Source organism: Candoia aspera, chromosome 2, assembly GCF_035149785.1.
Source record: "Candoia aspera isolate rCanAsp1 chromosome 2, rCanAsp1.hap2, whole genome shotgun sequence".
NCBI lineage: Eukaryota > Metazoa > Chordata > Lepidosauria > Squamata > Boidae > Candoia > Candoia aspera.
The window spans coordinates 184,938,910-184,963,979 of record NC_086154.1 but is presented as its reverse complement, the minus strand read 5'-3'; the positions used below and the strand labels follow the sequence as shown (position 1 = coordinate 184,963,979).

The window sequence follows — 25,070 nt, the reverse complement described above, 5'->3', positions numbered from 1 at the left end:
AAAGAAACATTCCCTGCTCCAAAGAAATTTAAAAGTGTATGGGTGCAAGAGATAGCCTGCACATGGTCTATATGTGCATCTTTTATTTGCTTTCAGGACAAGCCCTGGTGCAGAAAAAGTTTCTGGAGCTTTCTGCTGATTAATACTTGTATAGATTAAAGTAGAACTAAAACTCTTTCTTTAATTAAAATGTGAGAGGGGGGAGGGCAGGGTCTGTGAGGAAGAGAAAAAGAAAACATGAGGTTTGGCATGAGGTTTGAGCCTCATAAAAGGAAGTGATTACATTGCATAAAGATACCACTCTCATTCAGCCATCTTAATGTTAATATGAGTGTAGGCCTCAGCCTGGCTCTAGTTGTACAGCACTGAGTCCTGTCTGATTCTGGTTACTCCTAATTTTCTTTAATTTGTCCTTAATTACCTCACTTTTCCACCAGAAAAGATACAGTAGATAGATAGATCATTTACACAGATGTGTGCCCAGTAATTTTGGTATGATTAAAGGCAAAATTCTCTTCTCACCTCTTCTAATAATACCTGTTACAGCAGCTAATCTGGTACACAGATTAGAGACAATTACTCATTCTCTTATCATTCTTTAGGAAAACAGTAACACTGGGAAGATGACACAAAGGTTGAGTAATATTTTACCTTGCCTCTCTCACCATGATCGTTGTTATCAAAGTTTCTCTGGGACCTGCTTGTATGTATACAGTACAGTATTGGAGTATGTATGCTTTGAAAATTATTAAAAGGAGTTATGCTTGACATAACTAACGTGGGAGCACATTTGAAAAAGAAACTTCATTTTTTTCAAGTCTTTGGTGTGTGAGTCTGAAAAAAAGAGACATGACTTATTCAGAAACCTGAAAAAAGTGGTGGCTTTTTAAGTAAGATGTTAAATTCATGCTCCTGCAATTTCTGAGTGCCTCTTCTGAATTATTTTCAAATCATGCCTAAAATATTTATCACTATTGTTAATTCACAGTAAAAATGTGAGAGTAAAGTCAGTCTCAAATGGGTCTTCGGTGTGTCTCCATCTGTTTTCGATTATTCACATCTATCTTCCTGTGTTCGGCTTGTACCTGAAATGTTGGTGCTTGTTATCAGAAAGGCAAGACTATGTGGCATTCCTTGTAGTTATTTGGATTTAATTTTTTCTCCAAGGGGAAGAACCATCAGCCTGACATGTGTTGTAAAAGTTGTAAATCAATGCTTGTAATTAATAAGTAACTGTAAATAGTTAGCTGTAACAAATATTTCTAGCTATTTCTTATATACCAGAACTTCTAAAAAGTAGAGACAGTATCTACACAAAATTCTACAGTTTTAATTTTTAGCCACTTCACTGAAGAATACAGTTTTGTAAGCAACAAAGAAATCAGGTTGGCATTTTTTGATGACTCCGTAGAAAGGTAAAGACATTTGTCCTGTAAATGTATGATTTCACTTTCAGTTCTATGCATTAAAAATTCATGACTATTTTCAAAGAATAACATTTTAACTCTTTTAAACAGCGTGAGACTAAGTTTATTGTGCTTTCTCATAGAAATGGTCTCATGTCGTCTACCTTAGAACTACCCAGGGTTTCTGATAGGCAAGAAAGACTGAATGGTTTGCATTATCCATAATAGTAAAATACATTGTCCTTATTTTTTTTAAAGTAAGCATTTATTTCTAATATCTCTTTAACTTTTTCCTGAGATAGGAAAAATATTTATTAACTTCTCATTGCACAAGAATTTGCTGATAATTAAGTGTTTATGGTACTAAAATAGAAGTAGAAAAGTGATTGATTGGACAGTTTGAGAAATTTTAATATATTGTTTCTCTAGATCTGCTATTTGAAAGTTGAATGGGTGGTATATTAGTGTTTTGTTGATCTAGCAGTGCTAGTGGCAAATGGCTGAAACAGGTTGTCGTTTCTTCAACTTTTTTATATATTACTTTCTATACTTACTGTTGCACCCTTAAGGCATTGAAATAGCATCATGTAACATACTTGCAGGTTCTTGTAGATTCTGCAGAGGATACTCAGTTAATTTAACATGATCATAGAAGGGTGAATATATAGAATTTATAATGCTATCAGAGCCTCCCCTGATAATGGACAAAAAAGATTAGCAAAGTACTGACATTCTCTTAATGGCATTTGGATATACTTCTCTTTGTTTCTATTCAACCTTTCCTAATTTATTTTCTTCCAGATGTGTTTGGGAATATGGGACTTGCTTTTCAGTCAGGAAGATCAGTGGCCATGATAGATAGGAATTTTGGGAAATGTGGTCCCATCACATGTGGAGATGAACAGATTAGAGAGGAATCTTTTATTTATAAAGATGACCCATTGTATTGAAACTTTTAATATTTATCTTATTAAAGTTATCTTGAGTTTTAATCTCTTCTAAATAGTGAAATTTAGATAATTTTGTAGCCAGTGATCTGTAGGGATATGCAAAATATTTTGAATTTGAACCAGTTCCAACAAGAAGATGGTTTTTTATATTATTTTTGAAGTTACTGAGTTTGAAGTAGTTCTGTTTAGAGATTAAACACTGTTTTTCAAACTAAAAACATTTAAAAGATGATTAAAACATTTGTTTTCCCCTTGAAGTAGGGTGGTTCAGACTTTGTACAAATCTGAAACATTTTGCACATCGTTTTTTCTGCATTTTCTGCTAATTTTTTTCTACCTGATTTCATTAACAGCATGTTATAGCATGGATGTAACTCAATTATTGTTTTGTTAGCCATCCAGAGTTACTTGTTTAAGAGAGAAAGCTGTATAAATTTTCCAAACAAACAAACAGACAGACAAACAAGCCTTTTGGAATCAAATATTCAGAAAATATTTTGACATGTGAAAATTATTGATATATGTTTCCTTCATTTTATCCTCTCAATAACCCTGTGAGGTTGGCTAGCCTAGCAGATAGTGATTGAGCTTCAAGAGTATGCAGGAATATGAATTCATTTCAGGCTTAGTGGGGCATTTTAACTGCTATAGCACATCTATTCTCAAAAGACACACAATTGGATAGTTGCAACTAAGCCATAAGGTTTCCTTGTTGTTCAGTCTTTGAACTGGCTCAGAATCTCTAGCAGGTTCTAAAATAACATTAATTTGCGCTAGACAAGCTTGAGATTTCAGTGGCATTATGCTTAAGGGATTGTAATTATTCTCTTCTTCTCTTCCAACCTCCACATTTAACTAATGCATTCTCACAAGGGCCACTGGTCCAAGGTTATTTACTGTAATATATTTTGAAAGTAACAGCCAAGATCTCCTCTCTCACAATCCAGGACAAATAGAAAATCTTGGTCCTGTTTATTGTGACTCTCTTGCTCTCATTTCAAAATTGCTGAATCACCCTGATCACCAAAAATTATGCAGTCTGGTTTTAACTGGTAATGTAGATCACATTATCTGCAATAGAAGGAAACTTAGTGCTAAGGAGTCCTGCATGGGGTTGAAAAGATACAGCTGAATCACACCTTTCCCATATGTAACATTGTACTCTGAGAAACATCAGTGTGATTTTGTTCTGGGTACTACTTCTATGGAGGCCAGGTAACCTTCAACAGCAGTGAGTACTTTCTCAGTGATGGCTCCATGTTTATGAAATTTACATAGCATGACATGCAACATGCTTTAATAAATTTGCAACTTTCCCTAATGTGTACTTTTTAAAAACACAACTACTCTTAACATATCCACAATTAGTAGTAATCCACAACTGACTTTTATTAATATCAAAAAGTTAAGTAGGATTGAAGATGGTTAGGAATTGGATGGGAGACCTATCAGCAAATACCAGAGCCATAGACTAGGAAAATGTATGGCTTATGGTCAAAAAAGCATCCTGGATAAAGATAATGGGATCTTTCCATATTGTTTCAATAAACTTCATGGACAAATCACTAGGAGTTGACATGGCAGAGTTCGCCAATTCATATGGTAGGTGTAATCAGTCACAAAGCATCCAGTTAACCAGAAGGCAAATTGGTACACTAGCTCCTCACTCTCCTTCCCACCTTGTCCATATGCTTTTATTTAAGGGATAGGTGGCCCATTGCCAAACATACTATCGAGCTACAACCATTCACCATTCACCATTTTTGTTTTCTAAGGTTGCCTTGTCTGGCCTATATGGGGAGAAAATAAAGATTAGATGGTTGTGCTTTGCTGCGTGCCAGGGCTCCTTTTCAGGGGGAGTCTTTTTTTCAGCATCATAAATATGGTCAGATGGGGAGGGGGCAGAAGAAGTATCTGTAGGCACATTGGTGCCCATGGGCAATGTCTTGTTTACCTGTCCTGATATTGTTGAAAATGTGAATTCATGGAAGTGACTCTTCAGCACCTCATGACTTACTGACTACAAGGGGGCATTTGGGTGTTGGTAAAGTGCTAAGGATTTACTCTGTGCCTCCTTTTTGTCTACCTCTCTGCCTGTTCTTTCTCTAAGAGATTGCTGATTGTTGCTTCTTTTTGCACACATGCACGGAGCACACATTCTTTGATTGTCCACTCGATAGGATGTTGCTAGCTAAAGGCTAGTCTTTGCTTATCCCTGTGATGTATTTCCTATAAATAAATCTTTCTGTTATATTTAAAAACTCGTTTCTCTAATCCTTGTTCAGGTCAGATTCCTGTTCTCAGAAACATTCATGTGCACAGATAGAATACTTCCACTTCCAACTGAGATAAAAACAGTGGTACTTATGGCTGACACATATTTTAAACCTGAGGCCTAAATCATGACACAGGAGTTATTTGAGATGTGTATATCTAGTACCCCAGCCCTCAAGATTTGGATCAGAGAAGCCTTTCTGGAAAGGCAGTTCCTAGCAAAGGTACTGTTAAGGTCCAGTTTTGACAGTGCTTAATTTTTATATGATGGTGTTTTTTCTTTTTTTGCACAAAAGAAGGAAGATCACCAGCCTTCTTCTGAGTAAACCACAGCAGCAGAGTATGAGTATTTAGAAACTCAGTGCTTGCTGAACAGAAAGGCTGCTCTGATGAAGGAAGAGGTGTAGGAGGTTGTAGAAGCAGGTTGATAGAGTTGGCAGATGCCAGAGGACAACGAAGAGAAACTTAGAGAAATCTCCTGCTGGATTACGCTTATACGCTGCCTGGCCTTGACTCAAGTCATTGCCCAGGCAGAAAAGAGAGCTGGTTCTTCAAACTGGAAATTTTTCCTCAGGCAGGAAGAAAGGGAACCAGAGATGACGCAAGTAAGGAGCTGCTTATGTAGTGAGTGGAGAAGATAGCCTGAATGGAGAGAAGGGAGATCCGTTACCAATGCAACAAACAGATAAGCATGGTTAAGCCCATACAAAGAAGGAGATTTATGAAAACGTCTCAGGCAACCCCATAATTCATATGAAGATAAAACAGGAGAGGAAGCACATTCAGACTTGGAAGTTTTTGTTACTATAGCCATTTTAATAAAGGTAATTTTAGGCCTATGAGTCTACTTTGACAGTTTATATGCCCACAGCTGAGGCTGGAAGGCTTGTTCGTGACAGTTGCTGAGACAGCAGGAGAGCAGTCTCCAAATAGCTACTCCAGGAGAGTTTACCTCCTTGGTTAGGCATTTTATTTTAGACAGTACTTTGAGTTTTTGGCTTGGACTGCTGAGTCTTTTGTGCTTTTGTTTTCAAACCCTGTCCCTGAATGCTCAAGAGACCTTTGGAGAATCCTGGGTTTGCTTTCTGTTACTCACTAGTCAGCTCATCACCTCTCTGTCTACAAGGGTGTCTGCCACAACTCGTTGCTCTAGAACAGTGTTTCTTGACCTTGGCAACTTTAAGATGTGCCTGGCTGGGGAATTCTGGGAATTGAAGTCCACACATCTTAAAGTTGCTGAGGTTGAGAAACACTGCTCTAGAAGATTTGTCTTGAGAGCTACTGCCAATTCCTTCCAAAATATGGTCTGACCATCTGGGGCTGGGGAAGAGAAATATTACTGGTCTTTTGGTTATGACTCGGTGGAACGTCTTGGTTTTGGTAAGTGGATTGAAGCTGAAGTGGCTTTGTTTTTCAGACTCTGCCCAGACCAGTTTTTCTGCAGTTCTCCAATAAATGACATTGTTTAGAATTTTACCCTTCATATATGTGGTGCTTGACTGAGGATCTCCAGGGACAATGGAGGAAAACAGCAGAAAGGCAGAAAGAATTGTTAGAAGCATGTGAAAGTAAACAGATGCTCCTGGGTAACCTGTGCCCTTCCCAATGTCCCTAACCATTAGCTCTGTTCACCAGGGCTGATTTGAGTTGGAATCCAACAGTATGTAGAGGATCAAAGGTTCGCCATCACTCTGTCCATCATCTTTCATATTTATGTGCCTTTCAAGTTTGCTTACAGCTGTGATGGGTTTCCTTCTGAGTAAACTTGTTAGAATGACACTATCATTTTTAAGCGCATCCTGTTGTTGACTGGGGAAAGAAGAATTCCCTGTATTGTATCAAGAGGATGCAAGCTTTGGAGATAGCTTTAGTGAATTAACGTTTGTAGTTTTTTTCACTCGCAAATATAGGGTAATCAAGAAATCAAACCAGAATAATTAATCATGAGCTTAACTGGAATATCCCTCATTCTTTGCTGGCAGTATCTTTCCCCAAAGACATGGGCACACCATTAGATATTTCAAAATTTGGGTTGTAACATTTTTTTTCTTGGGTGCTATTATCCTCAACCTCTCTAATTTGGTGAAGGCCATGGCAGCTAGTCTAGATATTACACCAATACCCTCTGCCATGTTTTGTGTACTGCAAATACAGATCTGCTTGATACTCCAAGACCTTACTTTTTTGGGGGAATTTCAGACAGGAGTTATCTTAGCAACCCTTCCCCTTTCCAGGCAATTATGATATGTAATGGAGTCAGAATAATGTTAACATAGTGGCTGCTGTAAATTACATTGAGGGTGGTTACAGGCTATGTATCCAGTGAGAAACATGTCATGGAGATGGTTCCTTGTGTGTTTAGAGTATCCCAGTCCTTTGATATTTTATGAAGCTCATGTGTTGTGATCTGCTACGAGCTCTTATCCATCTTTGAGAATACTTGAAAATATAAACATTTTGGAGCAGAAGAACATGAGGTATAGCCATAGCAAACAGTGCAATTGTAATAAATTAAATGGTTCACAGATGGCTTGGGAAAGTTGTCACTTAAAAACATTCATACTTTTGTATTAAAATACAGAGACTTTAAAATGGTTACTCTGCCCTGAATTAGTCTACTTAGCTGCTTGAAAGGTTGGGTGTGGAAATGTTATTTTTAGTATTTCAGCATAATACTGAGCATGGATCTGTTGCTGTATTTGGCTTCTTAGGCATATTAAGTTAGTGTCTTCAGAACCGTTAGCCATCCAGAGTAATTTATTTTGAGATGGGTGGCCATATAAATTGAATGAATGAATGAATGAATGAATGAATAAATAAATAAATAAATAAATAGTATGCATGTTAAATGAAATGAAACGGGAATAGTGCAAGAGATCTGAATTAAGTTCTGATCTTGTACAGTCAACTTGATGATGCAAAGAAGAATATTCAACAGAGCAGGCTTAGTTATGGGTGAAGGGACTAAAATGTATGTCCAAAGGTATGAATTGGTATCATTTAGGTTGGTATGGCTGCATATGAAAATAAAAATCCATAAATGTGTGATAGGTGCAAGATATACTCTAATGAATGGTGATAATGAAAGAATCTGATATAAGTTCTGGGAAAAGTTGTGCTACGTTCTGATGGATGCAACTAGGGGCAAAAAGTATTCTGGTATGACATAAGTAGATGGGTGGGAATGAAATGAATGATTACAGAAAGAAATAACTATACGGAGGTCCAATATTGAATGATGACTGTGAGCATTTCTTTAGAACAATATATGTTTGCTTTGAACATGTGGTTTAGGTATAAGTCTATACATTCACATGACAAAGAGTGAATATAAATTTCAAAACTTTATTAAATTGATTGTTAATGATGGAAGAGAGAGAGAAAATTGAGAGATGCAAGAGAGATGGGAGATTCTCAGTATGGGACAGACCACTATTGAGTAGTGTCAGGAGTGGATCTTGACAAAAAAATATACTGGAAGCAAAAGAAGAAGGAAATGTAATGAGATTGAAAGTAGAATGAAAGCAGGAAGAGAAAGTATGAGTCTCATAGTGTTGGGAGTCCTTCATCTTCCAATAGAATGAGTAAAAATGGGCTCAGGGAAATAGGATGTGGAAACTGATTGGAACTGAAAAAGAATTGCTACAGGGGTGTGTGTAGAGTTATGTGAATGGAAAGCATAAAAAGGTTGCTTAATGTAATGATGAAGTAGAAGAGGCTATTGATGAAAAACTGTATAAAAGATGTGGGTGCTAACAAAGGGAAATAAAGGCATTTTATAACATGTATGGAGAGAAAAATGATGGTTGCAAAGAGTGTAGTCAAAGAGCACAAGGAATGGTTAAGAATGAGAGACGGACAAAATACTGAGTGATTTTGATGGAAATTAAAAAACATGTTTTGGAAGTGGCTAAAAAGGAATAAACAAGGATCCTCAGGAGAGTGAATGGAATTAAAAATAAGAGTGATCAAATGTTTTGGCATGAAACTGAAGTGATGGAAGGAATATTTCAGAGATTTGTATGGGAATGATAATGATAGGTCAAACCATGGAATTGAAATTAATGCTATAAAGATTTGTGTTGAAGAAAAAATGATGACAAGGCAATGATAAATGTTGTGATAATGTTGAAAAATGGTAAAGTTGTGGATGTTGATGGTGCCATTGCAGAAATATTAAAATATACAGTATATGTGGTTTTTGCAACTGGCTGTGCAACTTGTTTAATGTGAGTGAAAGCTGTTTCTGTATCTGATGAAAAATGCCTTCTTTTATATTACGGGTCCTCAAAATTTGCAACACCATCACCCTCTGCAGTAATAAAATGAAGTTTGCAACCGTTCCATGAATAAAGCTAGTGATTTCACTGAGCTGAATGGTTGAAAAAAATACACCATTTATTTTAATGATTAAATCTTAATCTATATATCATATAAAAGAATCTTACAACTTCATAACATAAAACTGTTTCATTGGAAATAAGCAACCCCCCCAAAATTTAAAGACATATTTTAATGGGAATGAGGAAGTTACATTTGCAAATTCCTGAAATCTGGCCTTAATTTTCAAGACACACTATTATCTTATCAAAGTCTAGGGGAAAAAAAGAAAAGAAAGAGGTGTTTCTTTGCTGTAAATCGGCTGTTCTTCAGCTACTCTTAAAATGCTTTAGCTTGCAAAAAATGGCAGGCTGTAAGTTACTTTTGGCACCCTTTCTTCCAGTACGTTTTTTGAATAAATGAATGAATGAATGAACAAATAGATAGTGTGCGTGTGAAACTAAAAGAAACGGGAATACCATGCATTCATAGCCTTCACTGTCCTCTCCCCTTTGTAGAATTTCCTCTGCAGAGTAAACATCAGATCAGATGGTCAGAGCTCTGAAAAAATCCAGATAGGATTACCCCTTTCCCGAAAGGTAAATGCCAGGGTGCTAAACTTCCCCAAAAGAATATGCAAGCTTCATGCAGGGCATTCCTTTGCACGCAACATACTTTTGCACTGATCTGGTTAACCTACTTGAAAAACAGTGTGAGAAAGGTTCTTTGGGGCAACCCTCCACCTGTTGTCCTGTGACCCCCATGACTTACACTGAGAAACATGCTGTACTAAGGGAAGGGGTGCAAGAGTAAAAGCAAAAACTATAAGGGGGTTGATAGTTTTATCTAGGACAGTGTTTGGCAGAATTCTGATTGAAAGGGTACAAGAGGTGACAGTAAGCAAAGTTTGTGAAGGGTGGGGCAGTTTTATATTGGGCAGTGGGTGTGCAGACTAGCTTTTGGTCTTTGGCAAATAGCTGAGGAATGTACGGATGTGAAAAATAAATGTTTATTGTATATTCATTGATTCAGATAAAATATATAATAAAGTGAAGAGGCCTTTAAGTGAATCATATCTACTTTTAGCCTGAATAGTGTGATGGGTATGTGTACATGTCCATGTCAGTGTTTCTTGCCTTCTTCTTTAGTATTGCCAGTTATCTAAGGAGAATCTTTATTCTGTTTGGCTTTTGCATTTCAGCTTCTGTTTTTATTTTAGATTTAAGACTCTTAATATCTGGCCTCCTTAATATCACAAGAAATACAGTTCAAGAAGCTGACACTTGCAAGACAAGAGAAAACTCAGGAGTCCCCTGTCTGGAATTTGTAATAAAAAGCTGGAAAGCCAGAAGGTACTTTGTAACTTTGATATTTTTCCAATTATTTATGATTTCCAAGAAAGTGAAATCCTTGTTCCTTATTCTGGAACAATTATAATTGTAACTATAACTGGTTATGCTTAATTTCTTTTACTTTTCTTTGCAAATTTATCAACTTTGCACTCACAGGCCACTTTTTTTTTTTTTACTCGCATGTAGTATTTCTTATAGAAAAACCCCTGCCTTGGCATTTTCAACCCTTGTTCTACTTCTTACTGACATCTTTCATTCCTTTTTTTTTATTTCAGTGCTGACTTTTAAAAACAAAAACAATATACCAGATCATGTGCTGTGGCAGATGGGGACAGCCTTTTTCATCTAATGATCAGGTTAGCTTTTGAGTTAGGAATTTTGACATGCATATACATCTTATTCAATTCATCCTATATTTTACTCTTCATATATGCCATATAAAGACCACTTAGCTGAGTAGTGAGTTGTTATGAGGGGACGCCTTTGTCTCTCCCAGCAACCCTGCTGCAAATTAATGGTTTCTTTTTGCTAATGAAAATAGAGAAATGGCAATCTGCAGCAAGTGTCTGATAGGAATGGAAAAGTGTTGACTTCCTCTGTCCAGCTAAAAGTCTGTTGCAGAATAGTTATCTAGGCAATGCCAAGGGGGCGTTTTATGTGTTTTAAAGCCATATATGGTTGGCAGCTTGTTCACCTGGGTACCAGTTTTACAATGTGTATGCATATGTGTGTATGCATGGTAAAATTCAGATGCTGTAGTTTTGGTTTTAGAATGGCTCTTAGAGCTATTTTAATTATGGCTATTCCCTGTAGGGTTGAAGAGAAGTGGGCAAGTCTGCTTTGAGCAATCTAAGTTGCCTCAAGTGTTTACATAAGCAGAAAGAATGGGTATAAATGTAAAATCTGACAAGAAATTTAAAAGAAACCTCTGGAAAAGGTCTCCTCATTCTTGCATTTGCCCTGAGATAGGTAGACGTATTCTTGTGAATATAAAACCTGGCCAACAGTTAAGTGGGAGACATTCAGATAGGTACTGGCCCCCTCAGTTTAGAGATTGTTAATTAGCAATTTTGCAGTCATCAGTCTAGGAAGTAAATATACAGTCATAATTATTGTCTGATTAGATTTTAGCCAAATTTTATAGGCAAAGGTAGTATGTTGTCATCTCAGTTAAGGCAGGGCCATTGTTTCTGAGTAAGATTTAGGGCAAGGGCTGAATATCAAAAGAATTAGCACTGTAGCTTAATTGATTTAAAGCAAAGCACAGGGCGGGAGGCAACACCTAGTCTTTCCTGAGCTGGTCTCAAAAAGCTAAGCAGGGTGGGGCCTAATAGTTGGATGGAAGACCACCAGAGAAATCCCAAGGCTATAGACTAGTTTGGAAAGTTGAAAAACATACCTGAAGAAAGCAGTAGAAAACATTTTCATATTGTCCATGTAGTTCTTGGCAGCAAGACATCAGGAACTGAGTTTGGCTCAAGGCCTGCCCAGGAGGCTGGGCTGTCATGAGAGTCAGTCCAATGCTGGTGTGCATTACGTGGGAGTAAAATTGAGGAAGCTCTCAGCTTTCTCTTGAGCACAATGGCACTGATCAGTTCTGATTTCCAGCACTTGCCCCTCCTGTGCCAAATGCTCCTCTGTGCAGCTGGGCCTTCCTCCACTTCCTTACTTGTCATACAGAGGCGTTTCCGAGGGTGGAAGAGACTCCAGTCCAAGGTCTGAGTCACATATCACACCTGAGGCCCTCTCAGCGCTGTTGTTAGGGCTATGATTCTCGGTGTCTCACCTGGATTGCTTTATCTCAGTCCTTCTCATTCTAGGATGATTCTTCAGCCACTTGGGGAAATGACAGCATGTGGCATAGTCTTAATCCTATTCGGCTTTCTAACCCTACTGTTATTATTTTCATTTGAAGCAATCAGAGATTATCTACTGACCAGCTTTTGCCTCAGACCTCTCCAGAGAATGAAAATAGAATAATTGATCCAGAAAGCACTGAGATTTCCAAAAAGCTGGAGCACACGTTACTTTTGCAGTGTAAGATGTTGCAGAAAATGGCACCATTATTTTCCACTGGCAAGTTAAAACCCAGTCTTTCCCGTACCCCCTAGGACTACACCTCCCAAAATTCTCAGCCAGCATGGCCACTTATTTATACAGCACATTATACTCTCTGGTGTATAATTTACCAAGGCTGTTCAGATTAGAAGGCAAAAAGGTGCTCTGGAACGTGCACATAGCAGTTGTCCGTAACTCCTTAATCCAAACCGTTCTTATTTTGGGATTGCACAGCATCTGCAGAGAGCAGCTGCCAGAATCCTAGGACAAGAAGCAGCTACTTTCAGGAGTTAAGAGCACTCTCATGTGCTCAAAAGAACTGTTGCCTTTGAATACTGAATCTTGCACAGTCCTATAATTCACCAACAGAAGGAGAATATACTACTTTCACTTGCATCTTCCTGGCAAGAAAAAAACATATATTTTGGCTTAAGAGATAAGGAAAATAGTAGTGATGGTGATGATGTACCAGTAGTAGTGAAAGTGGAAAATTGAAGTTACCTATTCCAATGTAGGTTCTTTTACTAGTAGTATCCCAAATGGGATTGGGACTTGTTACTCATATGCCGCTTGCATATGGTGCTTTCTAGCAGAGGCATTCCTCTGTTCCAGGCAGAGAGTGGGAGATTACCCTGAATTTGCTACTTATATCCATCTGCTGCCTGAAGCCACAGGCCTGATCCTGGGCCAGCTAAACTCTTACCATTAAGAAGGGAGTGGGGAGCTTTCAGGAGTAGGTTTGAAAAGTCAAGATGGAAGCCATAATTGCATGCCAAAGCTCTGCTTCTGTTCTGTATGTGTTGCACATGTACAGAATATGTAAAAAGGAGACAGGCCTTTGATCATATGGTTGCAACTCCCATCTTGCTTTTATTGACCCTCCTCTGCAAACACTCCTGAAAGTAGGCCTGTGGGAAGTAGCTTGGACTCACCTCTATGAAGTATTTTGCACCACAGAGTTGATAGCAGTCCTTTTTGCCTGTGAGAAGATGGCAGGGTTTGGCTTTCGAAGTCGCATTGAGCCTTGAAGAGGTTTTTCTGGCCGTTCATTCCACATGGTTGAAGCCTTGCCAGGCTATTGGATCTGCTGGAAAAAGTCTGTAAAGAGGAGCCAAATGACGTGACACAGCTAGATGTATATGTGTGTGTGGGAGCATTACTTTCCCAAGCAGCTTTGAAAGGAGGCTTCATTTGAAGCTCTCTCCATCCCTCTCTTCCCCAAACACTGTAGGAATATTTTTTTTTAACAGGAGCAATACAAATCAATATAAGACAATCAGAACCATGCTCTACAGTGTTGGGGCTGGAGGAGAGTTTTATGGTGAGGCACAATTCTGTTTGGGGGGTGGGGAGGAAATCCTAGCACATATAAGACTAGCAAAATGGAAGAAAGAACACACAACTGCCCCAATTGACAAACTGACCAATTCTCTATGTGCAGGTAGTGTCTTTTATGAGGGTAGCATGAAAAAATAGAAAACCCCAGTTTCATTCTGAAAGAGCTAGAGAATTCTAATCTTTCCATGAGTCTTGAGAAAAAAAGGACATCTAGCATGAATGCTGTACCAGGCCTGTCCGACAGTTTCAGGCCAGCATAGTCTTTACTGCTGTTCTTTGCATTCCTTTTCAGGGGCATTTCCCACTCCATTCTTTATACTGATTCTTCATGTACTCCATTAAAAAGTTTCAACCAGAGAATTCTTGTAAGAAATCAACCACGTGATTTTGCCCATTCTCTCTTGCCAAGTCTAGTGGGAAGTGGCCCCATCTGTCCAACTGATCAAAGCGAGCCCCCCAGTGGTACAGGATCTTCAAAGTGTCCAGGAATCCCCCACGGGCCACATCGTGTGCTGGTGTTGCACCCGTGGAGGGGTCTGGCCTGTTGGGATCTGCTCCTCTCTGCAACAGCAGTTCCGCCACTTTGGGGCTTCCCATCTTCATAACCTGGAGGACAGAAGAAGTAAAAAGCTGAGTCTTTGGTTGAGCAGCTTTAATGCTTGTCCTCTATAAACTTCAGCTCACATCTTGGCAACAGCCACCTTTTCTGGACTGCAATATCCTAGTCTTAATTGGAGCTGCTCTGATTTCAGGGTTTTGTTTTTACTCTCCCTCCATCTTCACATTTACACACAGTACCCATAATCTTGTAGTCTTTGAAACAGAGTTGGAGCTGTACCTTTTGTCTTAAAACATGTGATGTGATAGGACAGAGTAAAAGATTGAGAAGAGAGGAAGCAGTGCTCTGAGCTGTGAGGTGAAAGAAACATCTCAGGTGGCAAGGAGTCCATGGCCTTTGGGTGGGATGAAGACTATTCTGGAGATCTTCACTTGCAGATGACCATTGAAATTAGGTTAATCACAGGAGACTGAGTTTCCATGTCCACTAGCAGTTATAGCAGCACCATAATGCTGTGCTAACCTCCAACTTTCCTTTTGGTCTCATTTCATCTCCAACCCAACTCATTTTGCACAACAGAATACTTTTCCAGGTGAAATAGAAAACATGGCTGCCCAGTGGGTAATCAATTTCAATTATGCCTTTCTATTTAACTCAGCTATCTGCACAGTCATGGTGAAATCTGTTAGGCTTTTTATGCCATGATACCTCCCTGAGGGTGTGTTTAATGGTGTCTGTCAGAATGAATATCTTTGGTGCTGCTCAGTTAATTTGTTTTATTCATAATTACACATTTATGGCAGATTCATCTTTCCACATTTCTGAATTTCAGAAAGTCACATTGCAATTTGCCCAAATGGAATGTTGGAGGAGAAGTTGACAATCAGCCTAGAAAAATTTGTGAGGGCTTCTCAAATTGCAGAACTATGCCTTGACTTCAGATCCACATAATGTGTGTTGCAGCATCCTGAATGGTGTGCATTTTCCCATTGGCTAATGATGTGCTAATGGGGCAGCAACAAAGTCAGAAGAGAAAACCAATCAGCATGCCTATAACATCTGTGGACCTGCAAATCTGGCCAATGAGTCTTACATCAGAGATAAGACAGATAGTTGATGTTGACACAAGAAGGATTGGTTAATGCCTTACATCATTAGTGGGAAAATGGCATGAGATATTGCCAATAAGGAACTTGGAGCCACATTTCTTCTTCTCTCTCCACTGCCAAAAGAAGACCAAGGATTGCAGGGTGTCTAGCTTCGACACCAAACCCAGCCAGAAACCTAAAAACCAGATCCTGCAAGAGAAAGGGATGTCTCCCCAGCTCCATCCTGGCTTGTCTGAATGGGCAACTATTTATTTGCTACATTGCACAGGAGTCCGTGTTTTTTCTCCCTGGCTTTTGTCATGAGTTAAAACTCCCAGAAATAAAACATCCACCCACATTTTACTCTGGCTTCTTTCCCCCTCCCTTATTGCTATGTTTTCTGGGGACTGGTTCTTTTTCTTTTCTTTTTTCCTCGAAAGCAATTTGTCTTTAAAATGAGACAGTCCTCTTACATTTGGTGAAAATATGATATTGGAGCAGCTGAGACTGTCTATGCTTTCTTTTGTGGTAGTGGTGGTAGGAGTTACTTTAAATTCAGACCCGTCTTCCTTTTGGATAAATATATTTATTTTTCAACCAAGAATATTTAGAATTATTCAATTTAGCTGCAATTCTAGGTCTACCAAGTATACCATACCATACCATACCATACCATACCATAACCATAACCATAACCATACCATACCATACACCATACCATACCATACCATACCATACCATACACCATACCATACACCATACCATACACCATACCATACACCATACCATACCATACCATACACCATACCATACCATACCATACCATACCATACCATACCATTGTTGTTTATTCGTTTAGTCGCTTCCGACTCTTCGTGACTTCATGGACCAGCCCACGCCAGAGCGTCCTGTCAGTCGTCAACACCCCCAGCTCCCCCAGGGACGAGTCTGTCACCTCTAGAATATCATCCATCCACCTTGCCCTTGCCACCCACCATACCATACCAATGTGCTATTATAAGCTTATTTGAAAACAAAGAGATTTCTTTCTCAGTCATGAATATATCATATAACAGTTGACAAATTATCAAAAGATGAACTGTCAGTAAAATATAACACCTAGCAATCTGAAAGAAAGCATATAATTCCTTTTTCTGATGGGTGTGATTAGTTCATAGCAGCCTTCTTTGATGGAAAACTTCTTTGTAAAGAACCAGTGTGGTGTAGTGGTCAAAGTATTGAACTGACACTGGGCAGTCTCAGGGTCAAGTACACCCTTAGTCTAATCCAAACAAATAACTAAATAAATAAGCTCCAACTTATTCTTGGTTACCACTGAGAAGATCTGGTAGCTACACATTTCTTTCTGAAGTTCAGCCTAAATAGCTCTGTCATTCAAGTGTTTGCATTTCTGCTGCTTTTACTAGTACACAGAAGGTGAGACTCATTTCTTTTTCAGTTTAATTTACATACGAATACATTATTTGGAATTCTAGCCAGCCTTAGGGAAGCCTTAGCATTAGGCAGCTGATTTAGAAGTCATGAAAAGGCAGTAGATTTTTGGAGCTTTCCTGGAAGAATGGTAGGATGGATGGAGATGCAGGGACACACACACACAAACACACTGGGATGGACTTTCGGGCCCCTTATCTATTGTCCTCATGATACTGGCCTCATGTTGCCTGCAGGCCATAATTTACACAGGTTGTTTTTTATACCCAGAATATATATCCAGATATCCTCTATCTATCTCCATATCATCTCCAGAATTTATATTATAATTTCAATATAAATTAAATAAGCACAAGCACACACAAGATAGCAAGGACTCAGGGCAATTCAGCATTAGGCTAGAAGTTCATAATTGCTAGAGAATTGGGATACATTGTCATCAGTTTGTAGATAACAAAAAACATTTCTTTTTCTTCAACAACTTGGGAAATGATTGATATTCTGAGCTGGTAACAGGCTCAAGGAAGTTAATAAAGTGAGACAATCAAGACACTTTAGAGATACTCCTGTTCAGAAAGCAGATGGACTCTGGAATAGGATTTCCATCTGTTTGGATGGATCATACTCTCCTGCCCCTAAATAATCTGGCTTGCAGCCTAGGAGTCCTTCTAGATGCAGGTTCACCTTTGGAGGCTCACATTGGCAGCTGTAGCCAGGAATCCTTTTGTTCAGTCTAAGCTGGAGTACCAACTGCATCCATTCCATTCCTGGAATGGATTTCTTCTGGGTAATGCATGTCTTAAAGAGAGCCAGCTTTGTGTAGCAATTAAAGGCACTAGGCTAGAAAATGGCAGACCATGTCCTGCTTTAGGTGCAAAGCTGGCTGGGTAATTGGGAGCCAATCATTTTCTCAGCCTTAGAAAGAGGGCAGTGGCAAACCACTCCTGAAAATGTTGCTAAGAAGACTGCAGAGACTTGTCCAGGCATGCCTTAGAGCAGTGCTTCTCAACCGTCGCAGCTTGAAGACCACACATCTTCAAGCTGCCAAGGTTGAGAAGCACTGCCTTAGAGTCTTTCCCCACTACTGAATGAAGACACTATCCATTCATCCCCTCTGTTTCACATCACTGCAGTCACCTGATTTCCCTCCACAGTAATGGATGCAAAGAAGTCTAACAGGTTTTACACATTTGATACCTATCCTGAAAATACCCATAGAACAAGGATTGCTCATTTACAGCTGGGGAAGAGATGCAGGCAATGTCATGGTGACACATCAGGAAAAAAAGATGTCAGACAATGTTTGTTCTGTGCTTAGCTGCAAGTGGGAAAGACCCTTAGTTCTATCTAATCAGGTTATTGCAACTTGTTTTATCTGGAGTTACTTCTGCAGAGTATTCAGAACCACAGCTGGTCCAAAATGCAGAATGTAGAATTGTTGATGGGTACATGCCATGCTGGCTGGGGAATTCTGGGTGTTTAAGTCCACACATCTTAAAGTTCCCAAGGTTGAGAAACACTGATACAGATAATGCTAGATGGATTAGGGACTACCTCTTCCCAGGTTATTCATTCTGTAACCCCTTTCTCTAGATCACAATTGTGGCAACAGAATACTTGGTGTGACAATAGAAATAGCTCTTTAAAGGCCCCATCTAAACTATGGAACTCCCTGCCTCAAGAGGCCAATCTGGATGATATTTTACTGTTTGGACAAAAGTTTTCTCTTTGGGTAGACATACACTTCACAGATTATGCAAGATGTTACTTGAAGATGTTATCAGCTGGGTCTGCCTTATTTTACAATATTTACTAGCTAAACGTATTTTTTAGTTTTGTTTGTATTTCTCAGTTAAATAAACTGAATCTTGTCCTGCTTTAAATTGTTGTTAGCTGCCCTTAGTGATGCATATACATTAGAAATGTAGGATATACATTTACAAAAACATCTCTTAACAAGCACTGGATTCTGCTAGGGTTTGCTAATATGGAAAGGTGGTTATAGTTACTTCACTTGCTGTTTCTTTTTTGTTGTTTTTCTAATGCTAGGAATCAAGTGACTCTGGATTGTTCTGCCTCGTATGCCACCTAATGTGCTGTGACTTGTTGCTTTGCTTCAGGGAACAATTGTCCCTGATCCAGGAGAAGAACAGGAAAAATAAGGGGCACAGAACCATCATCACGGAGAAGGCCTTCTCAAGAGAATTGGATAGGGTGTAGCGAAGACGTGGGTGTCAGTTTGAGATCTTGGATGGAAAGAGGAGTAGAGCTGAGAAGCAGCAAGAAAATTATGAGTAAACGAAGACCAGATTAATTGGCCACAGGTAGAGGATCAAATATTGACATTTAATGTTATAAAAGGCGACATGTCTGCAGAAAGTCTGGATAGTCAGATGCTGCATATGGACTGTACATGTTACAGTCTCTCTAAACCCAGAGGGCGAAGGGTGGGTGAGCAAATACATTTTGTTGACAGATTTGTGAGGACCAATGGGAAGCCGAACCGATCCAAGCCGTCTCTGAACTTGAACCACCCGCTCCGCTTACTAAGCGTTAGGACGTCGGTTCTCCTGTGGACGGGTTGCGCGGCGGCCGTGCGGGCGGGGTAGCCTTGGATTTCTGCGAAACCGCGGCAGGGAAGCGGACTCAGCCGGCCAGGGGGCGTCAACAAAGCCACAGACTTTCCGAAAGCGGCGCGGGGAAAAGAACGTTTAACCTTCCGAAGCGGCAAAGCTACGCGCGGAGACGGGAAAGGAGGAAATGTTTGCTCCAGCAAACGGGACTGTACTAGCAGCTAGCTGTGTTGCTTAGCATGCTTATTAGAGAGTATTCAATCGGCTAAGGCAACGTTAAGACCAGTGTTTCTCAACCTTGGCGACTTGGCATGGCTGGCTGAGGAATTCTGGAAGTCGAAGTCCACCCATCTTAGGTCGCCAAGGCTGAGAAACACTGGTTAAGGCTGAAGAGCTCGATTTAATAAGCCTCAGTAATTTGAAAGGGAGGGGGGTCGGGAGGATTTAGTCCCACGTGAATGAGATGGCTGCAACGCAAGAACGATTTTATCCAAGTTTAAGTGAAAGAAAGCTCCTTTACACGCAAGTAACAGGGTTCAGGAAGTCCCTTTCAGTACCTCCCTCACCGTAGTGTAACATTTAGCAGTACTACTTGGTCACTGCTGAGATGGTGACCCCATGTTGGGTGAGGACGATTAGAATTGCAGCCCAATTGAGTTCAGAAGGCACTAGTTAAGGGAAGGCTGAAGCGGATTGTTGCCTTATTGCAGGCACAGTACAATACAATCCCATGTATAATATTCGTCGCTTTTAAATACGGCCTCATAAAACCACGTTTTGTTTTGCTCTCAGTATCTGGTAATCGGCCAGCCGTGCCGGTATATGTTGTTTGTCTCGTCTACTCACATCGGCGAGGGCGTTATATAAAAATGTAGATAAAAATGCGAGACACAATCTAATCGAAGTGAAGCATTAGCTCCCATTACCTTCAAAGGGAGAGTTTACGCTTACCGGACAAACGGAATTGGAAAATGGGAATACATTTCTTGAAGCAAGAACTCTGTTCCTCGCCAGGCGATCAGAAAAAAACCCTGAATAAATGACCAGCAGCTCTTCCAGACCCAGACTGCTTGCAGTTACTACCAAGATCGCCCTCCCTAACTTGCCTTTGGCTGCAAATTCGTGAACGCATTTCACAGCTTTGAAGTTGGGGAAAACTGCTCGTGGGAATAACTTTATCTAAAACTCTTATTGGGATGCTTCTTCCATTCCTTTTGGGATGCATACGTTTCTCTGATTATCTCGAATTCTTAAAATCAAACCAGCATAATCAATATTTTTTTCGGGAGGGGTAATAGTGTACACTACCTTTTGCGGAGCGATGCCAAGTACTTGCCTAGATCCGCGTTTTGGTCTAATTTAAGGCGTGGAGCGCAGCCCGGGAAGCGGAGATGGAATAGAATTGTCAAGGCCTGAAACGTATTGAACTTGGAAGGATAGAGACCTATCATGCACACAATTTCTCGGAAATAATTTCCGTTTAAACTTAGTAGGTTATTTCCACCTGAGGAGCTCCTATCTTGTTTATTCAGAGTTCAGGCATACCTCGTGGTCAACAGTAAGTCTGCGACTTTCGATTCCCAATCGACATCATTAAACGGACATAATCACCCCATTTAAGGCTGCTTAACTTTTTCTGGATCGCGCTTAGGAGACAGACCCTGGCGGCACAGCCTTCAGGTAAGCGTCCCGAGAGGCGAAAAATTGGCTTGTCCTATACAATCAGTACCGTACCTAGATGGCTAAATTTATTTATTCCACCGTCTTCAAAGAGAGGCCTAACGTCCCCCGCCTCCGCAATTGCCTTGGGAATAAAAATCTTAGTATTTAGAAAAGGGGTTGGGGGACGCGTGGGCCTCCAAGGCAATGAAATAATGCCCTAAAATCCGAGCCTAGAAGTCCACGAAGTCCCCCCGGGCAAACAGAATTATAAAGCAGAAAGTAAGGAAACCATCTCCGAGCGGACGATTTGGCTCGTCAGGCCCTTGCATGTTAAACCTACTTGCCGCAGTTTTATATAGGAGATGAATACGACATGAGATTTACAACGGTTCCAGTTTTTAGTAATGTGGGTTCGAATCAGTTAAGTAGAGCGTGAAATAGTCCTGTACTGTTTGGTTCGAACCCAAACCACATTTACAAAATCAGCCCACCCAGCCCTGAGAAGGGAACTGATCTCTGATGTGAGCCTCTGAGAAGAAAAAAAAATACTATTTTTTTTCTGGCTTATGACGATATTAAATATATGCATTTGGCTTCTGATATATACATTTTACCCCTCTATTTTATTTCCCTTTTACATCTTCTTTTACTGCAAAGACACATTCCTCTTATAAAATATAATCTAATTTGATCAACTGGGCTATGGCAAAAAATGAGTTAGTCTAAAGTGGCTCAAGACTAGTATAACTATCCGTGAAATATTTTTAAATTTAAAGTTATTTGGTAAAATGGGTGGGGGTAGAAAAGTATTTACTATTTTGTGCTCTTTCTAATTCTTGCCCTTTATTCACAGTGCTGATTTAAGTGTGTGGATGCAGTCTCCTCCCGGATTAGGGCTCAGACAAAAGTTTTTCCTCAGTTTTGAAGCAGAGATTTGGCATTACTAAATGTCAGATTGTCTTTTTTTCTTGGGGGAAGAGAAACAATAAAATACCAATATAAATATAAAAACTATCAGTCCTAACTATCAGAACCTGCTTCTGCTTCATCTGTTTAGGAGCCGCATATAATGTGGTTTCAGAGCTTCTGAATCAGCACAGAAGCAATTCCTATGGTTACTGAATTAATTCCAAAATCCGGATGACCACTGGGTGCCAAGCAAACTGCTACAAAAAACTCAATTTCGTCCCCGTCCTCTAGGGGTCATCCGGAGTTTTGAAGCCCCGATCCGGTGGCCCTACAGAACACACCAAACTACAATCTAACCTACCACAGTTTAGGTCCCCCGTGTCTGGTGAACTCTCGCTTGTTTTTGCAGTTGCTTTCTTCCCAGGGTCCGCGTGTGTGGGGTGGGGGTCGGCGATGGCAGGGAGAGACGGGAGAAGGTTGTACCGGGGAGGAAGAGGAATGATGAGATCAACAGACTTCTCAGGGTCCCTTTTGGGCCACAGCTCTTTACGCTGAGCCCGGGCAAATCGGTTCCGCTGAAGCCGGAGAAATGTGTGAATAAAGAGCTTTTGGGTTGGGCTCGAGGCGTCTTAACGTCCTGATCAGTGTGCAGGACTGCAGTTTTTGTAGGAGCAACCAAGGTAGAAATAGATACCACGAAGGCAAGGCCTCGCTCCCACGTGCCTTGACGGTAGACCCTCAAAGCCAAGAAGCGATTGAAGCCCAGCACTCTGAGCCCCCAAGTGGAAAGTGCACCCGCCTCCTCCCTTTTACCCAGTCAACTTCTGATCTTTCGGTCCAAGAAGGTCCCACCTGGATTGGGGTCCGGCCGAAGACGTTGGCGGCATTGGGGTCCGCCCCGCTCTCCAGCAGCCTCTCGACTGTCTCCAAATCTCCGCGGGCAGCAGCACTCGCCAGCTGGTTCGCCCGATGGCTGTCCCCACTTCGCTCCATGTTCGACCCGCCGTACCTCTAGGACGAGCGCTCACGGGTTGGCAGCAGCCCCTGCCAGCCGGCGTACCCGCCTTTTCTCTTCTGCACGCCAGACAACACTCCTGCTACGATTCGCGATCCAGACTGTGGTCTCCCCTTTTCCTGCCCGGTCATTCCCCTCGGGCAATTTCCTTTTCTAGGAGTCCACCGCCTTCTTAGTCGTTTTCGTTCACCGAACACCTTTCCTCTCTTCAAGACAACAGCGGGGCGTGGTGGTGAGGGGGTGGGGTCGACGTTGACACTTGTTCTCAGCTGCGGAGTGTAATCGACCCGCGTCTCGCCGGCCTGGTTTTAGTTCTCAGGAGCTCTATCAACGCTCCCCCGTGCGCCCTCTCTTGATAACTGAGGCAACTACCGGCCAACTGAGCTGCGGGGCGCATGCGCTCTGCAGATACCAGCGGCTGCCTGCCGGGCTTCACGGAGAACGCGGGAATCCCTCCCCCGAACGGAAAGTTCTCCCTTCGGCCTGTTTCGAGAACTGCTTCGTCCCGCGCGCGGAATGAGGCGTAGAATTCTGGGTTCTGCTTCCGCTACTATCGGACGGTGGTTCTGAGCGCGGCGGCGAATAGAGCCCTGCGTGAAGTAAGACAGCACACGTAGAAGACCTTTCGCTGGTAGTGCTACTAAAATATATTTCCTTTGACACATTTCCTCAGAAGTAAAACCGCCCATGCTTCTTCGGACTTCAGCTGTGTGGTTGTTGCAGGTTTGGTTTGTGCCCAACTAGAGCGCACGCTCCTTTACGGTCTGAAATGGTGGAGTCCACCACTCCACCCTGCAGCCCACGAGCAACTCGTCGTGGGAGGCTGTGACTTACCTGCGTATGTCTGTGTCCCCGCGGCGGTGTGGGCTCGTCCTGGTTCCTATTCCCCAAATGCTACGTGCGATTTGACGCCGGACTGTCAAGGGTTAAATTCATTCCGTCCGACTTTAAGCTGAAAAGGAATGGCAAAGATCCATTTCATCACGGGACCGGTCTGCTAGGAGCATAACAGACGATTTGATGCTATTTCTCGGAGGTTAAATAGCGAGCTTTTATTGCTTTTTTAAAAAAAAACAAAACATGCTATGGCTGAGTTCACACAGGCTGCTAGAATAGACTCTGCCCCATATGAGAAAACCAATTCTTGACTTGAAGCCCTAATATGGGCTTTTTGTTTGGGCAAAGCAGGTTAAGTGAATTCTGTTTTGGGTACCTGGGAATAGCATGCCATATTTATGCTTTGCATTCGAAGGAGCCTGTTGTAAACATAGATAGCTCCCTCAGAAACGCATCCCAGTTTAACTGATCAGTCTCCTGTGCTTTCCAGCAGGAACACAATATACCACAAAGCGTGAAGTTCAGAGAGCAAATAGGGCAGCCACAGCCGGTTCCCAACAACGCTTTCCCCACCTTTCAGTCCACCCACTGGAGCACAAACAGAGGCAATTTGTACAAACAGCCATATATACAGCCCCCCAAATAAGAAAAAGCTAACGTTACCATTGCAACGGCCAGCCAGTTCCATGGAGATGTCCTTGGATTCCTTGGATTCCTTAGAACAGAAGGGTAAGTTTGATGGCCGACTGCGGAAACAAGGATACTAATAAACTCACTGTTCTAATGACGTTACCATCTCTGAAGGCTGAATCTGAATGTTTGTTTCCAAGGGGTGAGACACAGGCTTCGCTTCGCTCCAGGCTTACCAACTTTGGACTTCCTGTTACATCTTCTATGAAAGAGAACCTGAGGACAAGTCCAGACTTGCCATCCTGAATTTCATATTACGAAGAGAGCAAAATCTGTCATATGCAGTCAGATGCCTATAAATAACCTTTGATTAGGACCCCTTAGGCTGCAGTTTATAGGGAACATTTTTGTTTATTTTCATTTTTGCCAAGGGCTGTGGTTGTTTTAGAGATAATCTCTTAGGATTGGTGAATGTGCCAATAGTGGGCAGGGGTAGAACCAGAGCCCAAAGGGAGTGGGATGGAATCACTGTCCCCCCCACCCCACCCCACCCCACCCCACCGTTTAGCAATGCTCAGGGGAAAGGATACATCCAAACTGATTGCTTTGCTGAGTTTCATGAAGCTTGACTGTCATCAACACCTCCT

The 25,070-nt window shown here is 41.1% G+C and overlaps 1 protein-coding gene and 1 long non-coding RNA gene across 2 annotated transcripts; one reads left to right on the top strand and one right to left on the bottom strand.

The window, feature by feature from the left end:
* The first annotated feature begins 10,358 nt into the window (after nucleotides 1-10,358).
* LOC134491330 (uncharacterized) lies at nucleotides 10,359-15,707 on the top strand. Its single transcript, XR_010067313.1, has 2 exons — nucleotides 10,359-10,658; nucleotides 15,090-15,707. It is a non-coding gene; the product is annotated as an uncharacterized LOC134491330 (long non-coding RNA).
* LOC134491329 (cyclin-dependent kinase 4 inhibitor B-like) lies at nucleotides 13,797-23,781 on the bottom strand. Its single transcript, XM_063295012.1, has 2 exons — nucleotides 22,794-23,781; nucleotides 13,797-14,304 (listed from the first exon to the last, which is right to left on the bottom strand). Exons 1-2 carry the CDS (start codon nucleotides 22,932-22,934, stop codon nucleotides 14,047-14,049), a joined length of 399 nt encoding a protein of 132 aa, XP_063151082.1. The 5' UTR covers nucleotides 22,935-23,781; the 3' UTR covers nucleotides 13,797-14,046.
* Nucleotides 23,782-25,070: the final 1,289 nt, after the last annotated feature.